Source organism: Lissotriton vulgaris, chromosome 5 (assembly GCF_964263255.1).
Source record: "Lissotriton vulgaris chromosome 5, aLisVul1.2, whole genome shotgun sequence".
NCBI classification, from domain to species: Eukaryota; Metazoa; Chordata; class Amphibia; order Caudata; family Salamandridae; genus Lissotriton; species Lissotriton vulgaris.
The window spans coordinates 1166786853-1166805953 of NC_141693.1; the positions used below are offsets into that span (position 1 = coordinate 1166786853).

The 19101-nt window shown below is 48.8% G+C and overlaps 1 protein-coding gene across 2 annotated transcripts in view; it reads right to left on the reverse strand.

Annotated features, from left to right (window-relative positions):
- The window catches only part of EIF3A (eukaryotic translation initiation factor 3 subunit A), a 771171-nt gene that overhangs the window by 416235 nt on the left and 335835 nt on the right, over positions 1 to 19101 (reverse strand). For both annotated transcript variants that reach the window (XM_086922925.1, XM_086922923.1), the window contains exons 13-14: positions 18011 to 18115; positions 548 to 661 (exon numbers count right to left, since the gene is read on the reverse strand). In XM_086922925.1, the coding sequence (XP_086779051.1) occupies positions 548 to 661; positions 18011 to 18115 (219 nt within the window). The remainder of the gene's footprint in view (positions 1 to 547; positions 662 to 18010; positions 18116 to 19101) is intronic.

Here is a 19101-nt window from a genome sequence, read left to right on the forward strand (position 1 = left end):
TTATATTTGTTGACTTTTGGTTTCTGTCACCACTCAAGTCCCAAATAACCAAATAAGACAAGGTCGGTTCTTCTTTGATGAAGCTATTAACATACATGTTGTACATATTGCATTTTGCAAATGTTGAACTGGAGGTTGGAGGGCTGTAAGAAGTGGGACCAGGATGATCCGAACAGGGGATCTTACTTAGTAAGTATTAATTTATCCCTCTGTAAAACAGTATCACTATAATATCTATGTGCCTTGTGAGGGTACAAAAGGTGAAAAGAAGGTGGGAGTTCTGTGGGGGTACAGTGTACAATACTTCTCTATAACTGAAACAAGAAGGTAAGAGCTCAATCAGCTTTTTACAGTTTCCAGCAGGAAGAGCTAGATAATCACAAACCCTGGCAACCACTCCATTCTCAATCTTCATCAGTGCTTTTTATAGACTCCTAATAATCAGTCTTCTACCCTTTGATTATCACAGGAAGGCAGTGCACAGATTAAATACTATAGCAATCCGGGAATGGCAAGGTTTATTTTTTTTAATGAAATATCCATTTACCCTTTCTTCTTCTTGCTGCTCCCACAAATCCATGTCGCTGATTCTCTGCTCTTCATATGCTTTTGTAATGAGTGGGATTTCTTCTAATCGTTTTGCTCTCTCAAAGTGGTCAATCTAAAATGCAAAAGCAACCAGTAGTTATACTATTTAGCTACTTCAATTATGGCACACTCAGATACAAAACAAATAAGTTTAAATTAGGGCAGAGAAGCAAAAAGAGAAACAAAACCCTCCCACCAAGCAAAAGGAGTGCAGGTACTCCGTAATCTTGTATTGCCATTCTGTTCACCTTTTGTTTAAGCACAACATAGCTAATGATGCTTCAGGTTATAATGATTTAATCAGGTTACAATACCACATCATCAAGGCTGGACATAAAAACACAGCCAAACCACCAGAAAAGACTGATTCTGAGTAAATATCTTTATTTTATTTATTTTGAAAGATTGGGCGCTTCACTGAGTAAACCTAGGGCAAAGTATGATGTACAACCATTATTGCGCCCTGATACAGATAGTTACAGAAAGTGTATGCAGAAAATCAGAAAATATCTTGGTGGCTCTGTGCCATATCAAACTCATTTTGTTGGAGCTATATGTAGGAGGCTGGCTCAGTATATGGTGTACACCCAGTGCTGGCTCTAGGGCGGTGTGATCGGCACCACCGCACTGGGCGCTGCCTTGGAGTGGGGGCGCCATTTATGTAAGGATATCAACATTTTAAAAGCACCTGCTGCTGTGTTTCTGGCCTCTAGCAAAAAAATCAGGCATCAATTAAAATGTCAAGAAAACTCCAGTGATTTATCATCTTCCTGGAAAGAGACCAGAGGTTTATCTAGTGGAAGTTGCGACTCATCCTAAAGTAGCGCAGAGGGTTCAAATGCCTGCTGCTAAGAACGTGTAGCATGCAGAACACAAGATGCATATAACGAAAATAGGTCAGTGGGTTATTGCTTCTGTAAAAGAGCTCTTTTTGTTACTTGCAGTTTATAAGTCATCGGATCGAATATGCGACTTACCAGTATGCATCTGTTCTTGGCATGTAGGGCTGCTGACATTCATATCTGTGAATAGATCGCCGCCTAGTGTTGGGTCCGGATGATCGCACATTGTTGTCCTGGAAGAGTCTTCGAAGTATCACGAGATAGGTGGCTCCTCCCCTGGACTACAGTGAGCATGGGCATCGACTCCATCCCCAGATTGTTTTTAGCCATTGTGGCAAAGATGGAGTGTAACCCTGTGAGTGATGACCATGCTAAGAGTATTTCTGAGTGCTGCAGCCGCTACAGGTGCCGGGAGGAGGGCGGGCGATATGAATGTCAGCAGCCCTACATGCCAAGAACAGATGCATACTGGTAAGTAGCATATTCGGTTCGAGGCATGTGGGCTGCTGAATTCATATCTGTGCATAGAATACATAGCAGTCCCTCCATTAGCTGCGGCCGCCTGTGCCAGCTGCAGCAGTTTGAAAAAGTGCTTTTAGAACAGCCCGCCCTACAGCTGCCTGCTGTTTGGCGTGCACATCTACACAGTAGTGTTTCGCAAATGTGTGTGTGGTAGACCATATGTCTTCTAAAGGAATATTTCCAAGGAAAGCCATGGAGGCCCCCCAACTTCCGGGTGGAGTGGGCCCGTGGGGGGACCGTTACAGTACGCTTGGCTTTTTGATAGCAAATCTGAATGCACTTAACGATCCACCTGGCTATACCTGCTTTGGAAATGGGGTTGCCTTTGTGGCATTGATGTAACAGAGTGCCCCATATGGTGTTCCCTCCCACTCGCTCATCAAAGGCTGCTCACTCCCCTTCTCCCCCGCCCCACACCCCATCCGACTTGTTCTCCGTCCAGCCCACCTATTCCCTGTGATTTCTCCTGATGCTCCCCCTTATCCCCCCCTCAGTATCCATCTGAGTTACCGCATCGATTTCCATTAAACACCCTTATTAGATTTTGCTCGTAAGTTAGAGCGTTTCCATTCTTGTTCTTTCTGACGAACGAGTAACCTGGCAGCTATTACAGTTTCCATCCACAATTCATCCTCTCTCAAGATCTGCGTTCACTTCGACTCTAACCCCTTCAGTCCACTCTCAGATCGAACGTGTGTACAATAACCACACTGCCCCTAAACCCATCAAGAGTCACCCACAGCCTGGTTACCCCCCAGACCACATGCTGCACTTAATCTTTAACACTGAGCCCGCTTTTACATTCAGAACACGGGTGCACACATTTAACAATGCCACCCGTGGCTCGCTGCCCGTCATCCTCGTTTATAGGACGCACATTCCCCCTGCAGCAGTCTCCGCTGTCAGCCATTAGCAGACTACATCTGGCTGCCGTAATGACCATCCTCGCGCCATCAGTCCCGGGGTCTAATCCTCTGCCTGTCCACGTGCTGGGTAAGAATTATTCAACAGTCTTTACTCAGTTCTTGCCTGAATTGTGTTTTTGTTTTGTTGCATGCTAGGCCCTGTTTCTTAGCAACTACATTTTTCCAGTTGGCATAGGAATAATTTTTCTTTCAGCATTTACGTTTCCATAGCTGTTTGTTTGGCTATTTATTGTTTCCATTCACCATCCTTTCAGTGACATAGCACATCACTAAGCTGATGAGTGTTACTCTTTGTAAGTTCATTTACTAGGATATATATATATATATATATATATATATATATATATATATATATATATATAGATATATATAAATAAATCTATAGGTAGGAAAACAACTTGCTGCTGAATGCCACACAAAGTTCGAGTTTTTTGTGCCTTTCTGCCCTCTGCATCACCACATCATCACTCAGCGCCACCCCATCATCACTCAGCGCCACCCCATCATCACTCGGCGCCACCCCATCATCACTCGGCGCCACCCCATCATCACTCGGCGCCACCCCATCATCACTCGGCGCCACCCCATCACTCGGCGCCACCCCATCATCACTCGGCGCCACCCCATCATCACTCGGCGCCACCCCATCATCACTCGGCGCCACCCCATCATCACTCGGCGCCACCCCATTATCACTCGGCACCACCCCATTATCACTCGGCACCAGCGAGCAACACCACCACAGCACCAGCCAGCAACACCACCACCACCACAGCAACAGCCAGCAACACCACCACCACCACAGCACCAGCCAGCAACACCACCACCACCACAGCACCAGCCAGCAACACCACCACCACAGCAACAGCCAGCAACAACACCACCACCACAGCAACAGCCAGCACCACCACCCCAGCATCACTCAGCACCACCCCAGCATCACTCAGCACCACCCCAGCATCACTCAGCACCACCCCAGCATCACTCAGCACCACCCCAGCATCACTCAGCACCACCCCAGCATCACTCAGCACCACCCCAGCATCACTCAGCACCACCACAGCATCACTCAGCACCACCACAGCATCACTCAGCACCACCACAGCATCACTCAACAGCATAGCAGCAATAGGCACAACACCAGCATCACTCAGCGACACCCCAACATCACTCAGCCACACCCCAACATCACTCAGCGACACCCCAACATCACTCAGCGACACCCCAACATCACTCAGCGACACCCCAACATCACTCAGCGACACCCCAACATCACTCAGCGACACCCCAACATCACTCAGCGACACCCCAACATCACTCAGCGACACCCCAACATCACTCAGCGACACCCCATCACTCAGCGACACCCCATCACTCAGCGACACCCCATCACTCAGCGACACCCCATCACTCAGCGACACCCCATCACTCAGCGACACCCCATCACTCAGCGACACCCCAACATCACTCAGCGACACCCCAACATCACTCAGTAACACTCCAACATCACTCAGCAACACCCCAGCATCACTCAGCAACACCCCAGCATCACTCAGCAACACCCCAGCATCACTCAGCAACACCACAGCATCACTCAGCAACACCACAGCATCACTCAGCAACAACACAGCATCACTCAGCAACAACACAGCATCACTCAGCAACAACACAGCATCACTCAGCACCACCCAAAAATCACCATTAGCACCAACACAGCATCACTCAGCACCAACACAACACCGCTCTGCGCCATCACATTATCACTAGGCAGCAACCCAAACACTCAGCGCAACACTAGCAACACCAAAGCACCACTCTACACCACAACAACACAAATCAGCACCACCACAGCAACACTCAAAGCAAAGACCAAAGCCATTGGGATTTGTAATATCAATACATGTAAGTGAGGGAAAAACTAAACATGTAGCTTTACTAATGCTATAGGTGTCACATTTGCTAATTTTATAACTATTGGCATTTCAAAGAACAATATTAATAATTTTTATATTTTAAAAACATAAACATAACTTAAAAAATCATTATATTTACAAGACCAATAGCTCCAACTTTTCTAATACGAGACCTATTGCATTTCCAATGCTTGTTTTAGTTGGTTCCGAATGCGGTTTCGGCATCGATGAGCCGCTGCCAGTCTTCGGCGCCGTGTGCTTAGGTGTCGGAGTGACTATCAACGTGGTTGACTAAGATGGCTTTTTCTTTGGTGTCGGTGTAGGATCGGCACTATGGATAGGCTGGCTCGAGCCCGAGCTGCCTGAAGGCTTAATGGGCTTCTTTGCCGGGCCCGAAGGGGGGGTGTTGGAAGAAGTCTCTCTGTGTGCACCCGGGCCCGAAGGTGAGGGTGTGCCCGAAGCCTTTTTAAGAGGGTGTCGAGGAAGGGTTGGGGTAGACAATCTTACTTACGACCCGTTGAGCTGGAGTGACTTCCTCGACGTCGCAGTCTTCGGCGTCTGAGGAGGTGATACTCTCTTCGGCATGCTGGTGTTCTGGCACGTCGACGCCCTCTTCGAAGATGTCGTCGGGGATCGAAGCTGACGAGCGAGCCATTGTTCTTCGAGCTAGTCGGTCCCGGATCATCTTCTTGGAGCAAAAGGAGGAACAAGCGGAACAGTCTTTGGCCTCGTGCTCCGGTGAGAGGCAAAGGTTCGGCCCACATCGAAGACACATCTTGAATGGCGTTGTTTCCATGAGTCAGAAAGTAAGGCCTAGGTAGGCCCGAAGGCCTTTGTCGACTACCAGAATCGAAGACTTCAAAGTGGTGAAGAATAGCGTCGATGTGGAGCACGTTCGAAACAATACCGTCGAACTTGGTGAGGATTGCGCGCCGAAGGAAATTCGGTTCCTAACCGGAGCGCAGGAAACACATCCGTGCCCGATGGCGGAAAAAACAATCTGAGGATGGCGCCAATGCCCATGCGCAATGTGGTCCAAAGGAGGAGTCACCTATCTTGTGACTTCCAAAGAACTTTTCAGGACAACAACAAACTGCAAACATCCAGGCCCAACACTAGGTGGCGATCTATGCACAGTGTGCAATCTGCAGCTCATATGCCTCAAACAAATGAGTTATTTGTATCAAGGTCTTTTGAGTTATGGTCTTTTGAATTAGGGTTCTGGGGTTAGATTCGGGGGTCTCCCAGGGTCAGTGATGCACGGTTGCTGCACCCTCAGCGGCACTCGGGCGGCCGGGTGCAGAGTGTTGACACCCAATGTTATCCTATGGAGGATAGGGGGCTCCGGTTGGTGGCGGCTGACAAGCAAGCCACTGGGTTGTGGGAGCAAAGCTGTAAGAAAGTGGCTCTGTATATACTGGACAAAAGTAAGGTACAGTGTGTACAGAGTCCACAGCCCCCAGAGGTTTGGCAGAGGCTAAAGTTAGATATAACTATACTCTCTAAAGTAGTAGCTTGCTCGAGCAGTAAGGCAGTATCGGGGACAGTGTAAAGCATTTGTTGTATACACTTGTGAGAAAGTGCCATCTTTCTAGCATTGGTATGCCCCCACTTTTTGCTGAACTGCTAATGTGCTTTGACTGAGTGTGCCCTGGGCTCCTGCCAACCAGGTGCCCAGGACCTGTGTAACTTCCCTAAAACTGTGTTGAAACCAAAACCCAATTGGCCTCTCTGGCCACCTGTCAGCCCCTAGTAAATGGTACCCTAGGTACCCAGGTCATGGTGGCCAGAGAAGACCCCTAAGGGCTGCAGCACTTATTGTGTCACCCTTAGGGGCCCTGAACCCCGACACGCCCACACTGCCTTTGCAGGCTGTCTAAGTACCAAACTAAACAGATAGTCAACATGGCACACATCCCTGTGTACCATGCCCACAAAACCCACTGCACTGGCATACCTCAGTCACCCCTCTAGCTGGGTGCCTTATGCCAGCAGTGTGGGCACAGGTGCATGAGCCCTGTGCCCCTACAATATACAGGGCCATTCCTGGGCACTAAGTGCAGTGATGCCATTAAGAGTATATGGTGCTGGGAGGTTGTCATTACGAACTCCACAGCACCATAATGGCTACACTGAAGACTGGCAAGTTTGATATCAAACTTCTCAGCACATTAAACCCGCACAGATGCCAGTGTGGGATTCAATGTAAAATGCACCAGAGGGCATCTTAGAGATGTCCCCTGAAAACCTAACCTACAATCCACGTCTGGACTGAGAGGCTGCCTAGGCTGCCACACAGCAGACATGTTGCTGGATCGCTGGGTGGAGAGCCCCCCGCTCTCCTGAGCCGGCAACAATGCACATCCTGGGTGAGGTGCTAGGTCTCCTCCCCCAGGATGGGCAAGGGGAAGCTTCGAAGGCATGCCACCTCTGAGCCTCTCCAGACCATTTGCTCTACCCAGCAACTGGCACCCACCAGTTCTGACCCCCACTCCAGCGGAAAGACTGGTGGGAAACCCCACGTCATGAAGGAGGGTGTGCCAGCCTGTGCCAACCCCACCCCTCAGGTTGAAGCGGCTAAGTGAAGCATGACCCCGGGCTCCGGCCATCTTGAAGATGGAGAGCCCTGCCCAATTACAGCTAGGCTCCTGCCACCCTCCCACAGGAGATGAGCAGACTAGGGTGTGTACCCAACCCGGGACAGGGTCCTATTGGTCCCTGCCCTTGCCCTACCTGTAACGCCGGTAAATTCAGTACTTAGGGGCACCCTGAACCTTCCTTCCTCAGAACCCGATAGGAAAACCAGAAAGAAGATCAAGAAGACCACGCGCTGCGCAGCTTCTAACAGGAAGACACCAACTGACTTGGCCCCAGCCCTACCGGCCTGTCGACTCTGGAATCTGCTCCTTCGAAATCCTGGTGACTCCTGCGGACAGCAACCTTGGAAACCTGAAGGACCTGCCTGCCTTGACCCTCTCAAAGATTGGGACTCCCCTGAGCAGAGGCTCTACTCCAACAACCATGCCCCTGGTGCCAGCCAGGGGTCACGAATCGAGCCCACTCTGCACCCGCTGAGCACAGCCCGTGCCAGAGTGATCCAAGACCACGGCGACTGGGACCCTAAGTCCAGTGCCCAGAGACCCTCCTTGACGACGCAGACTACTACTGCAGCCTCAGAACCAGGAACCCCCCTCAACTGCAACCAGCTGGGGGTAAGATTTCCAGACGCCAAAAGACACCCCTGCACCGGGCGCCCCCGGTCTTCTGTGCCTTCCTTTGGGGTACCTACCTCTTCTCCAAGATCCCAACTTACCTCTCGAAGCGGTGGTCGCACCTGAAGAATCACTGTTCACGAGCCTGCAGTCTTTTTTCACTTTTTAACTTTCCCATTGGATAACATTGACCACCCAACGGCTCAAACGCACCCTGCACCCAGCCGCCTGAGTGCTGCTGGAAGTGCAACTACTACCCTACTCTACTTCCCCACTTGCACTGAGTAAGTGACCAGGAGCTCAGCTCCCACAGCCGCATGGCCTGCTTGCTTTCAGCAACCAAAATGACCGTTATCCGCCATTGAATTGCATTGGGCCTACTCTCACTGCACCCGGCTGCATATTCCTTAAAAATGGTGCCAACTACGTGAGTACTTAACTGTCTTAGGTAGAGATCTTAGTGCTAAACTTAGGAGTCTAGTACTGGATTACAAAAGTAACGAGAACGAGCTTTACCTGTGAATTGAATTTCCTCCCGTAGGATAACATTGGTGGGTTTTCACTGAAAAGTTTAAGTGTTAACTTTGAAAAAAACATTCATAATCTTTAAAAATCACAACTGTAACCAAAATGCTTTTACTTCACGGTTTACAGCTTATGTCCAGGTACTGAATCCAGGATCCAGTCCTGTGGTTAGAAAAGTAATCCTTAAAGTAAATCAACTGCATTTATGTAGAAAAACCCATTGAGCTCAATGTTAAATTGTGTTTGAACTTGTGTTGCCTATTGCAACCACTGTAGCTATTGTTCTTACAAAGTCTATTGCCTTTCTGCAAAGTAATTACCTGAAGTCACTCCTATTGATAAAAGTATATTTTGATACCTGTTGGTTCTAAAAATAAAACTATATCTTTTGAAATAAAACAATTGGCCTAGAGTTCAGTTCTTGAGTGTGTGAAACCTTTTGCTGACTGAGTATGTACAACAAATGCTTTACACTGTCCTCTGATACTGCCTTACTGTTCGACCAAGCTACCACTTTAGAGAGTAAGGTCTTATCTGACTTTAACCTCCGTCATACCTCTGGAGACTGGGGAATCTATACACACTGTACCTTACTTTGGTCCAGTATATATAGAGCCACTTTCTTACACACTTCAGCAATTCATCAAAAAGTGGGGGGCATACCATGCAATAAAGATGGCTCTTTCTCACAAAAGCTCCTAGGGTTAAGCTCAAGGCACGTTGGGGACCAAGTTCGCACCGAAGGGGCACCCTCAGCGGCGCTAGGGCAGCCAGGTGCAGGGTGCTGTTTTGAGGTTGGGTGCCCTGTTGATTTAAATGGGAATTCTCTGGGTCAAAGAAACACTGCAGGCTCGGGCGAGGTTCTTCCAGGAGTGACCACCACTTTGAGGGGTAAGTTGGGATGTAGAGGTATGGTTAGGCACCGCTGGGTTGGGCACACAAGGCAGTGGGAAGTCAGGTGCAGGGGTGCCTTTGGACGTAGGATTTTCTTACATGCTCTGGTCGTGGTAGGGGGAGGGGTCCTCTGGATTGAGGCTGCAGGCGTCGTCTGGAGGCTTGAGACAGGTCAGGGGTCGCCGAATCTCTGGTCAGGATCGTCAGGGGAAACTCCTCATGGTGTTTGTTCACTCAAACATGGGCCGGGCTCGACAAGTGCAGAGTGTGCTGGATTCGCAGTTTCTGACTTGGCACCTTGTCCCAGGATGTGCATGGTTTCAGGCCCGGAGGGCAGCAAGCCCTCGACACAGGGGTCCAGAAACATGTCAGCCATTCAGTCAGGTCACTGGGAGTTGGTCGAGTTTCAGGAGGAATCTCCAAGATGCCCTCTGTCGTGCATTTTACATTAAATCCCACGCTGCCATCAGTGTTGGTTTAATGTGCTGAGAAGTTTGAAACCAAACTTCAGTCTTCAGTGTAGCCATTATGGTGCTGTGGAGTTCATAATGACAACTCTCAGCACCATATACTCTTAATGGCAGCACTGCACTTACAGAGCCCAGGAATGGACCTGGGTACTGCAGGGTTACAGGGTTCATGCACCTGTACCCTCGCCACTAGCATAGGGCACCCAGCTAGAGGGGTGACTGATGTATGCCAGGGCATTTTTTTGTGGGCATGGTAAACCGGGATGTGCGCCATGTCGACTCTGTTTTGTACCAAGACACTCAGCCTGCAAAGGCAGTGGGTGTGTCGCAGGGCGTCCAAGGGTGGCACAATAAGTACTGCAGCCCTTAGGGGCCTTCTCTGGTCACAGTGCCCCGGGTACCTATGGTACCATTTACCAGGGGCTGACATTTGGCCAGAGATGCCAATTGGGTTTAGACTTCAATGCCGGTTTAGGGAAGGAACGCATACCCTGGGTACCAGATTGGCAGGAGCCCAGGGAACACTCAGTCAAAGCACATCAGTAATTCAGCAACAAGTGGGGCCATAACATGCAAATAAAAGGGCACTTTCTCACAGTAGTCATGAACCAAAGTCACAGGAAGGTGGACCATAGTTTCACTAATAGGCTCCATATATTGAATTTTTGCTTGCGGAGGGTGATATTTTTGCTGATAGTAACCTTCATAGTCATCATCCTCATGTTGATATTGCACATGAAGCCGAGAGGGACTGTGAGCAGGGCCAAACATCCCATCACCATCAGACTCCTCTAAAAATGTTGAAGCTGGTTAAGGAAAGACTATTGCAGGATTCTGGAAAAAAACACCTTGTCGACTGGTTCGTCGACGGGAACGTAATTGATGGATATATAGGCATGATTTATAACATCGAAGGGCGCTTATGACCAAGCGTGGGATACAGCGTCAGCTTCGTAGAAGGCAGCGTTGTCAGCTGTTGACGAGAACATTACCGGAGCGTATGAAGAAGCAGTCAGCATTGTTGAACGTGGTCGATGGAACCAACGTCGATGAGTACGCCGACAAGAAGGTAGTTGTCCTAGTCGCTGTCAACGAAGTGGTAGTCTGTGGTGTTGAAGCCTTCGTCGCCGTTGAAAGCATTGATGATAACAGTCGTAGACGATGTAGATTTTGACGGCTAGGTAGGAGAACCAACTTTAGATGGTGATTTTTGTGTCGACCGGCACCCAGATGACAACACTGTCGACGATCTAAGCTTTCTAGAGACCGTAATGTTCATGGATGTTTCTGAAGATCGCTATTCTGTTTATGGCTTTTCTCCTCAGTAGGAAGTTAATGCTTTCCTTTTAGGGAGGTGCTTGCATCTTCCTGACAAGACTTTTCAGAAGCCTTTTCCTTGGCAACTTCCAGAGATTCAAGAGATCTTTCTCTCCTTTTGGTTGTTTCCTGAGAATCCTGTGAGGTAGAGCTCTCCTCATCCTCAGACATCAGATTTATTTTTCAGTCTCAGAAACCAAATCAATAGCCTACCCTCTCCGTCTTTAAGGGTTTTGGTTGAAAAAGTCCTACAAATCTTGCATTCTTTTACCTTATGTTGAGGGTAAAGGCAGTAGATACAGTTTTTATGGGGATCCCCATCATGCAGTCTCTTCTTACTGCATGCTCCACATGATCTGAAGAGACCTTTCTTTGAAGAATCCAACATTTTGAATAGAAATCTGGAAATTTGAAGAGAAAACTGAGCAGAGCTCAGGGAGACTCCCTTTCGCACGACATGCTGTATAAAATCTGAGGAACCTAGCCTCTCTTGGGATTGTTCTAGAGCATGCCATTGCCTGATTTGCTACTACATTGTAGCCTATTGTAGTATTATCTACTGCTTTTATATGTATAGCGTGCGACTCCCACTATGCGGATGATTCAAGCATGTCAATCTATGAAAGATCCAATGCTGGAGAACTCTGGAAACTGCAGAAAGGCAGTAAGGGCTGTGGACAAGACCGGTCTTATCAACAGTCTCTCCTTTGCTGTGTGACTTCTTCCGCCCTTCTTAGTAGGTTGCAGGAATCGCCTTTCTGGGTTCTGGAATGCCCCTTAAACGCTGTATTTAGGGTGCTTTTAATGGGTCTCATAGTAGCCAATGGGCTACTGGCATAAGGTGACTACTTTTGATTTACTCTGCATTCCAACCATCATCTGTGTGTGTTCAGCCCACGTGGGGGAGTGGGCACCATCCCTAACCCTGATTGGAGGGTGTCTGACATCTGCAAGATGCATTAAAGTGTGTGCTTCCTTTTGCCTCCCCACCTGAGGGGTGGGATTGACAAAAGTGGGCACACCTTCTGGGTTTCTCATTTTTCCCACCTGTTTTCCCACCGAAAGGAGGGAGGGAGGGGGGGGCAGAGAGGGGCTTCAAGGGGGCCAGCTCCTGATGGCAGGAGAGGCTGATGGTCACGCTACAAAGGCCCCAATACAGAGCGGACGCATCAAATTTTGATGCGCATGCGCGAGTAACCAGCGCGCGCTTCCCTCTGTGACGTGGCGGTTCTTACACACAACAGAGGTGAGAATTTCTTATGCGCCTGCGCTACTGACTAGTATGCACATTCTTCAGTATTGTGAGGCATCTGAATACGCATGCGCGTAGCGCTAATACTGCGTTCTCATCTATTATCGCGCATGTCCGTTCTTCCGATAGTTTGGCTTAACGGCAATCATATACATGCGCCTTAGAACCGGCGCTTTAACAACCTTTATTTTTGGCGGGCAATTGAGAGTTGATTACACTAATTATCCTATCACCGCCAACATAAAAGGGAGGAGTCCAGTCCACTTCCTCTCGGACAATAGAGAGAGGTACCGACGGACAGGTAAGGACTACCCCCCCCCCGTAGCCTTTGGGTAGCTTTTGAAACAAATTCCCTATCTTTAACCACTTACCCCTGTCAACTGTTGGCCAGACTGATTTTGTCCACAGTAGGATATAGAGTAAAGGGATGCTAGAGCCAAAAAGCAAGGCATATAACTTGGAGATTTATGCCTTTTTTCCTTTGCACCTTAGAGCGGGCCTCATATTTCCCGAGCGGTTGCCGGGTGAGGTGAGGCCATCTCCCACGCAGAGCGCGGTGAGTACACACAAACAATTTATTGGGTATGAGTAGTTGTGTGTCAGAGTTAATATACTCAGTAATAAGCTAAGTACAAATTTCTTATACTTTGTGTGTTGTCTGTACAGTCTCTTGTGAATAATTGGACATATATGTGAATATTGTTTGTTATTGTTTTTCAATAGGATTGAGAAATAATGTACATCTCCCTTGTGAACATTGGGACTCCAGGTTCCTGGTAGATATATGTACTATTATTATTATTTCTGTACCCTTTTTGCACTCACGCTTATATAGTGGCAGTAGCTTACCAACTAAGTCCTGATGAAAGCCGGATAGTATCCATTTTGGCTGAAACAGGTTGACCTCCTGCACAGCGCCATAGTGTAGTTATAAATTCACTACCAGGCGTGTTTTTATGTTTAACACTCAGACATTTTCCATTAAACATATTTTTGGCTAAGTCGTTAATTTTAATTCTTCACCACAGCACTGCACCACACACCCAGAAGACTATTCTTGAGTAACAGCTTGGCTAGAGATTTCGATCTCACATCCATATCCGCACCATCTTTTGATGGGTTGGGCGGCTGGTTGGATGTACTAACAAACATCCCATATGATGAAACTCCACCAGAAGGGTGGTCTGATGGGAATATCTCAGTCAGCTGTAATACTCTTCACTATTCACACATTCTAGTTTTCTCAAGTTTCTAGTACAGCAACACACACTTGACCGACCATTTTCCTCTTGTGTTTATTACACGCTACAAAGGCGCCAAGGTCTTTGAAGCTCCCCTGCAACAGATGGCTGTTCCTGACTGGGGAGGAGGTGCCCAGGAAAAGGTTACCCCCACCGCAGAGGTCCAGGAACTGGTTGTGGTGGCAGGCTGGTGTTCACCAGTCAGGAACCCACAAGTGGTTGGCTTGGTTCAGGGGTTCCCTCTAGAAGGGACCCCTGAGTGCACGGAATACTAAATCTGACACTGGAATCAGTGCAGGTTTATTTTTCTGAGAGGTTTGATACCAAACATCCCAGGATTCAGTAAAACCGTTATGGTGCTAGGAAACTCGTTCCTACATCATATACTTGGTATGGCTTTACTGTGCACTTATAATATTCAACAAGCACTGGCGTTGCCAATAGGTCTCGCAGTAGGAAAGTTGGAGCTATTACAATGGCAAATAGCAATGCCTTTTATTTTTGTTTTCATTTTAAAAACATAAAGGGCTTTGTCATTTACAAAACCAATAGCTCCAACTTTCGTACTGCGAGACCTATTGTGCACTGCACAGTGTGGGTGAAAGTGGCTTTGAGTGAGTTGCGTGGGTGAGTGGCGCTGCCTGGGCGAGAGTGGCGCTGCCTGGGCGAGAGTGGCGCTGCCTGGGCGAGAGTGGCGCTGCCTGGGCGAGAGTGGCGCTGCCTGGGCGAGAGTGGCGCTGCCTGGGCGAGAGTGGCGCTGCCTGGGCGAGAGTGGCGCTGCCTGGGCGAGAGTGGCGCTGCCTGGGCGAGAGTGGCGCTGCGCGGGCGAGAGTGGCGCTGCGCGGACGAGTGGCGTTGCGCGGACGAGTGGCGTTGCGCGGACGAGTGGCGTTGCGCGGACGAGTGGCGTTGCGTGGACGAGTGGCGTTGCGTGGACGAGTGGCGTTGCGTGGACGAGTGGCGTTGCGTGGACGAGTGGCGTTGCGTGGACGAGTGGCGTTGCGTGGTGAGTGGCGTTGCGTGGGTGAGTGGCGTTGCGTGGGTGAGTGGCGTTGCGTGGGTGAGTGGCGTTGCGTGGGTGAGTGGCGTTGCGTGGGTGAGTGGCGTTGCGTGGGTGAGTGGCGTTGCGTGGGTGAGTGGCGTTGATTGGGTGAGTGGCGTTGATTGGGTGAGTGGCGTTGATTGGGTGAGTGGCGTTGATTGGGTGAGTGGCGTTGATTGGGTGAGTGGCGTTGCGTGGGTGAGTGGCGTTGCGTGGGTGAGTGGCGTTGCGTGGGTGAGTGGCGTTGCGTGGGTGAGTGGCGTTGCGTGGGTGAGTGGCGTTGCGTGGGTGAGTGGCGTTGCGTGGGTGAGTGGCGTTGCGTGGGTGAGTGTGGTGTTGCGTGGATGATAGTGGGCTTGCGTGGGTGTGAGTGGTGTTGCGTGGGTGTGAGTGGTGTTGCGTGTTTGTAAGTGTTGCTGTGTGGGTGAAAGTGGCACAGAGCCTTTGATGTGGCCTGGCACAGGAGAAATGCTGCTGCTGCTAATTAAATATAACAAGCGAGACCTATTTTCTATGCCAATGCTTGTTATTGTTGACTTCCCTGATGTTAAAACAATAACAGCCTGTAGAAAGCTCAAATCCATGCAGTCTTCTATACGTGTGTGGGAGGAGTGCTGCTAGGGGAGGAGAAGCCTGATGCCGGATGGGGGCGGGAGAGCCTGGGAATGCGAGAGGCTGGGCTTGCATGCGATGCGCGTGCTGAACAGATGTCCGTGAGGTGTGGGAGGAGTGCCTGATGCCGGATGGGGGCGGGAGATGTTAAAACAATAACAGCCTGTAGAAAGCTCAAATCCATGCAGTCTTCTATACCCTGAAAAATCATGTGTACTGCGTGTCTTTACGAGTTCAAACCTGCAACAAGTTCGAAATATGGGCCGCTTTTTTTTATCTATCTAATTACACATGGGGGGCGCATTTATTTTGATGTCCGGGGCCGTAATCTTTCCCAGTCCGACAATGCCTTCTAACAAGCGGGCCGAGCTCTCAGGCACTTTGTGCTGGCCAATAACCAAGTGAGTGCAATATGCTTGGATGTGTGTGTGTCCTGCTCCAGAACTGAACCCGCAGATAAATCACACCAGGCAAACAACTTCAAGGCAGTGGAGGAGACAAGAAAGCAAGCTGCCACACTCTCCATCTCTCAAGACTTTATAAACATCAACTGAACACAAGTGGAAATTATATAAATCACTGGAACCGGTTAGCATGAAACAAGAGCTCCATCTGAGTCAGAATCACGTGGATTATACATAGAAGGCCGTGCTGCTCTAAAAGGCACAAAGGGACAATGGGAAGTACTAGGTGTTACCATGGACTCACAGGCAGAAAGAGCCAATGGCAGAGACATGCAGACAGCTGCCATGTCCCCGAGGCACGCGCTGTCCCTGCACAGCTTATAGCTGGGCAGATGCACTCAGAATCACCGAGCTTGGGCGTTCGGAGGCGTGCGATGCACAGGCACTGAATGCGACAGGCACTGAATGCGCCCCAGCGGGGGCCATGGCCCTGTAGCCGTACGTTAAGAAATCAAGCAGAAAAATAGCTTGAAAGACTGTGTGCACTACGAGACAATTATTTAACTGTTTGAGCAATTTAAACAAAAGGAAACTAAATACACTGAATGTTTGCTCTGAATGACGGCCAAAATGTATTTTGAAGTGTCCTTAACTCCTTGGACGCTCATGACGAGCTCAGCTCGTCATGATGTACACCTCCATACACTCATGACGAGCTGAGCTTGTCATGAACAATGGGAATGAAGAGGAGCCAGCACAGGAGGAAAATAACACTAGTATCGATGGTGTTAAAAGTAGTTACTGCATTAAAAAAAATAAACGGCAAGGCTGTGTTTACGGGGAGAGAGAGGGGAGGTGCTGGTGTGGGAGGGGGGAGGTGCTGGTGTGGGAGGAGTGCTGCTAGGGCAAGGCTGTGTTTCGGGGAGAGAGAGGGGAGGTGCTGGTGTGGGAGGGGGGAGGTGCTGGTGTGGGAGGAGTGCTGCTAGGGCAAGGCTGTGTTTGTGGGGGGGAGAGGGGAGGTGCTGGTGTGGGAGGGGGGAGTTGCTGGTGTGGGAGGAGTGCTGCTAGGGGAGAAGCCTGATGCCGGATGGGGGCGGGAGAGCCTGGGAATGCGAGAGGCTGGGCTTGCATGCGATGCGCGTGATGAACAGATGTCCGTGAGGTGAGGTGAGGTGTGGGAGGAGTGCCTGATGCCGGATGGGGGCGGGAGAGCCTGGGAATGCGAGAGGCTGGGCTTGCATGCGATGCGTGTGCATGTTTGCTCACGTGATACACGTGAACTGCAAGAAAACCGCGGGGCTGAAAGCCCTTGGTTTGACTTGTGTTTTGCCGACATGAATTCTCGCTCCGCTCGATGGCCTTAGATATTATAGGGCCTGTCTGCTCATGTAGATAGGTCACGCATGAGGTATAGTGCACCCTGCCTTAAGGGTGACTTACCAATGCCTCATGCAGTGCTGGGTAGGCATGGCAAACAAGGTTGTGTACTATGTCGAAGATTCACTTATAGCTGCACCAAAACATGCAGCCTGCAATGGCAGTGGTGCATGTTTTTAGTGAGAGGTTTCAAAGGGTGACATAATACATGCTGATGCCCTCAGAGGCCAATCACTGGCTACCATGCCCTTGGTACCATAGGTACCCCATACAAAATGACTTACAGGTGGGCCAGAGTTGTGCCAATTATGGTTTTAAATGGTACAGTTTATGGAAAAGAACACAGGCCCTGGGAACCTGATTGGCAGGGACCCATTGCACACTCAAGGTGCATGAGAAATCTGAAAGAAAAGTGGAGGGGTTACTGCAACAGAAACCCACTTTCCTACATCTTTGTATTTATTACAGTTTGCCCTACCTTTCCTGTCCTCCTTTCCTCAAATTTCCCCAGAGTGAACCAATTGTTTGACACATTGATAGTGAATGGTTGAGCCCAGTTGTTGGTACAGAGTCCCAAGACGGCAGCAATGGAGGCTAGGGTGCTTTGTGCATAAGGCTCGACATCAAACTCCCTCGGGAGCAATGCACTGTCTCTTGGGAGGCTTCGAGTGGGTGCCAGATTCAACCATACTTACAATCTTAGCAGACGCCTTCAATCAAGAAAGTCATTAGAAAATACTGCCTCTGGGCAGGGTGTCTACATTCAAACCACATCACTCCACTGATCAATCTAATGGACCAGAGATAGAGGATTAAGTTAAAATATAGCTATTGCTAGCACAGCGTGCAAAGAAACACTGAAGGAAAATGTACCTTCTTTTCCTGGTTTTTCAGACGCTCTTGGAGTTCTTTTTTTTCTTTTTCCAGCTGTTCTACTTGCTTAGCCATAATGAAATCTGGGTCCAATTCCTCAAGATCCTGTATAAAGAGAAAACCGAAGAGAAGGTTGTTACCACTGGAAAAACAAGAAGATTGAGAATGAAAAACATTTCAGCTAAGCATTTTCCTACACAGAAGGACCAAGTAAAATCTATGAAATAGCATGATCACACAACAATCAGCTGGTCAGCCCTTTATCAATGCACTGAATTAAATTATGAAAAATATGTACACAGATGGGTGTTTGTGGGTGGATAATGTGTCGCAGCATCATTAACTTTTATTATCTTCAGAGCAGATTTGAACGTAAACTTAATGTGGCATCTAAAATGAAGCTAATGTTTGTTTTCAGCTTAAATCTCAGGATAATCAGAGCTGTGCAGTTTTAATATATCGTCCAAACAATTAAATGAAACGTTGTACCTGTATCAGTTATTTAGCTAATGCTTTTAGGACTTTTCTAGGAGTCCTGGGTCTACAGTTATAGGACAGTTTGTTTGGATCCTGTCATTTGCCATTTATCTACCAAGTGCACAATACCAATGCACATCAAATGATAAACCAAGGCAATCCAGGTTAGCAAAGCAACGTGAACAATCTAGGCTTAATTCAGGACATTGAGGGGGGCATAACATTAAAACACAATCAATAATATCAAGGCCAAACAGCGCTTTACTTTATGAAAAGAAACAAATATGTTACCAGTATGCATCTGTTCTTGGCATGTAGGGCTGCTGACATTCACATCTGTGCATAGATTGCCGCCTAGTGTTGGGTCCGGATGATTGCACATTGTTGTCCTGGAAGAGTCTTCGAAGTATCACGAGATAGGCGACTCCTCCCCTGGACTACAGTGCGCATGGGCATCCTCTTTATCTTCAGATTGTTTTTCGCCATGGTGGCAGAGATGGAGTGTAATACAGTGAGTGATGTCCATGCTAGATAGTAATTCTGAATGCTACAGCTGCTACAGGCGCCGGGGAGGAGGGTGGGCGATATGAATGTCAGCAGCCCTACATGCCAAG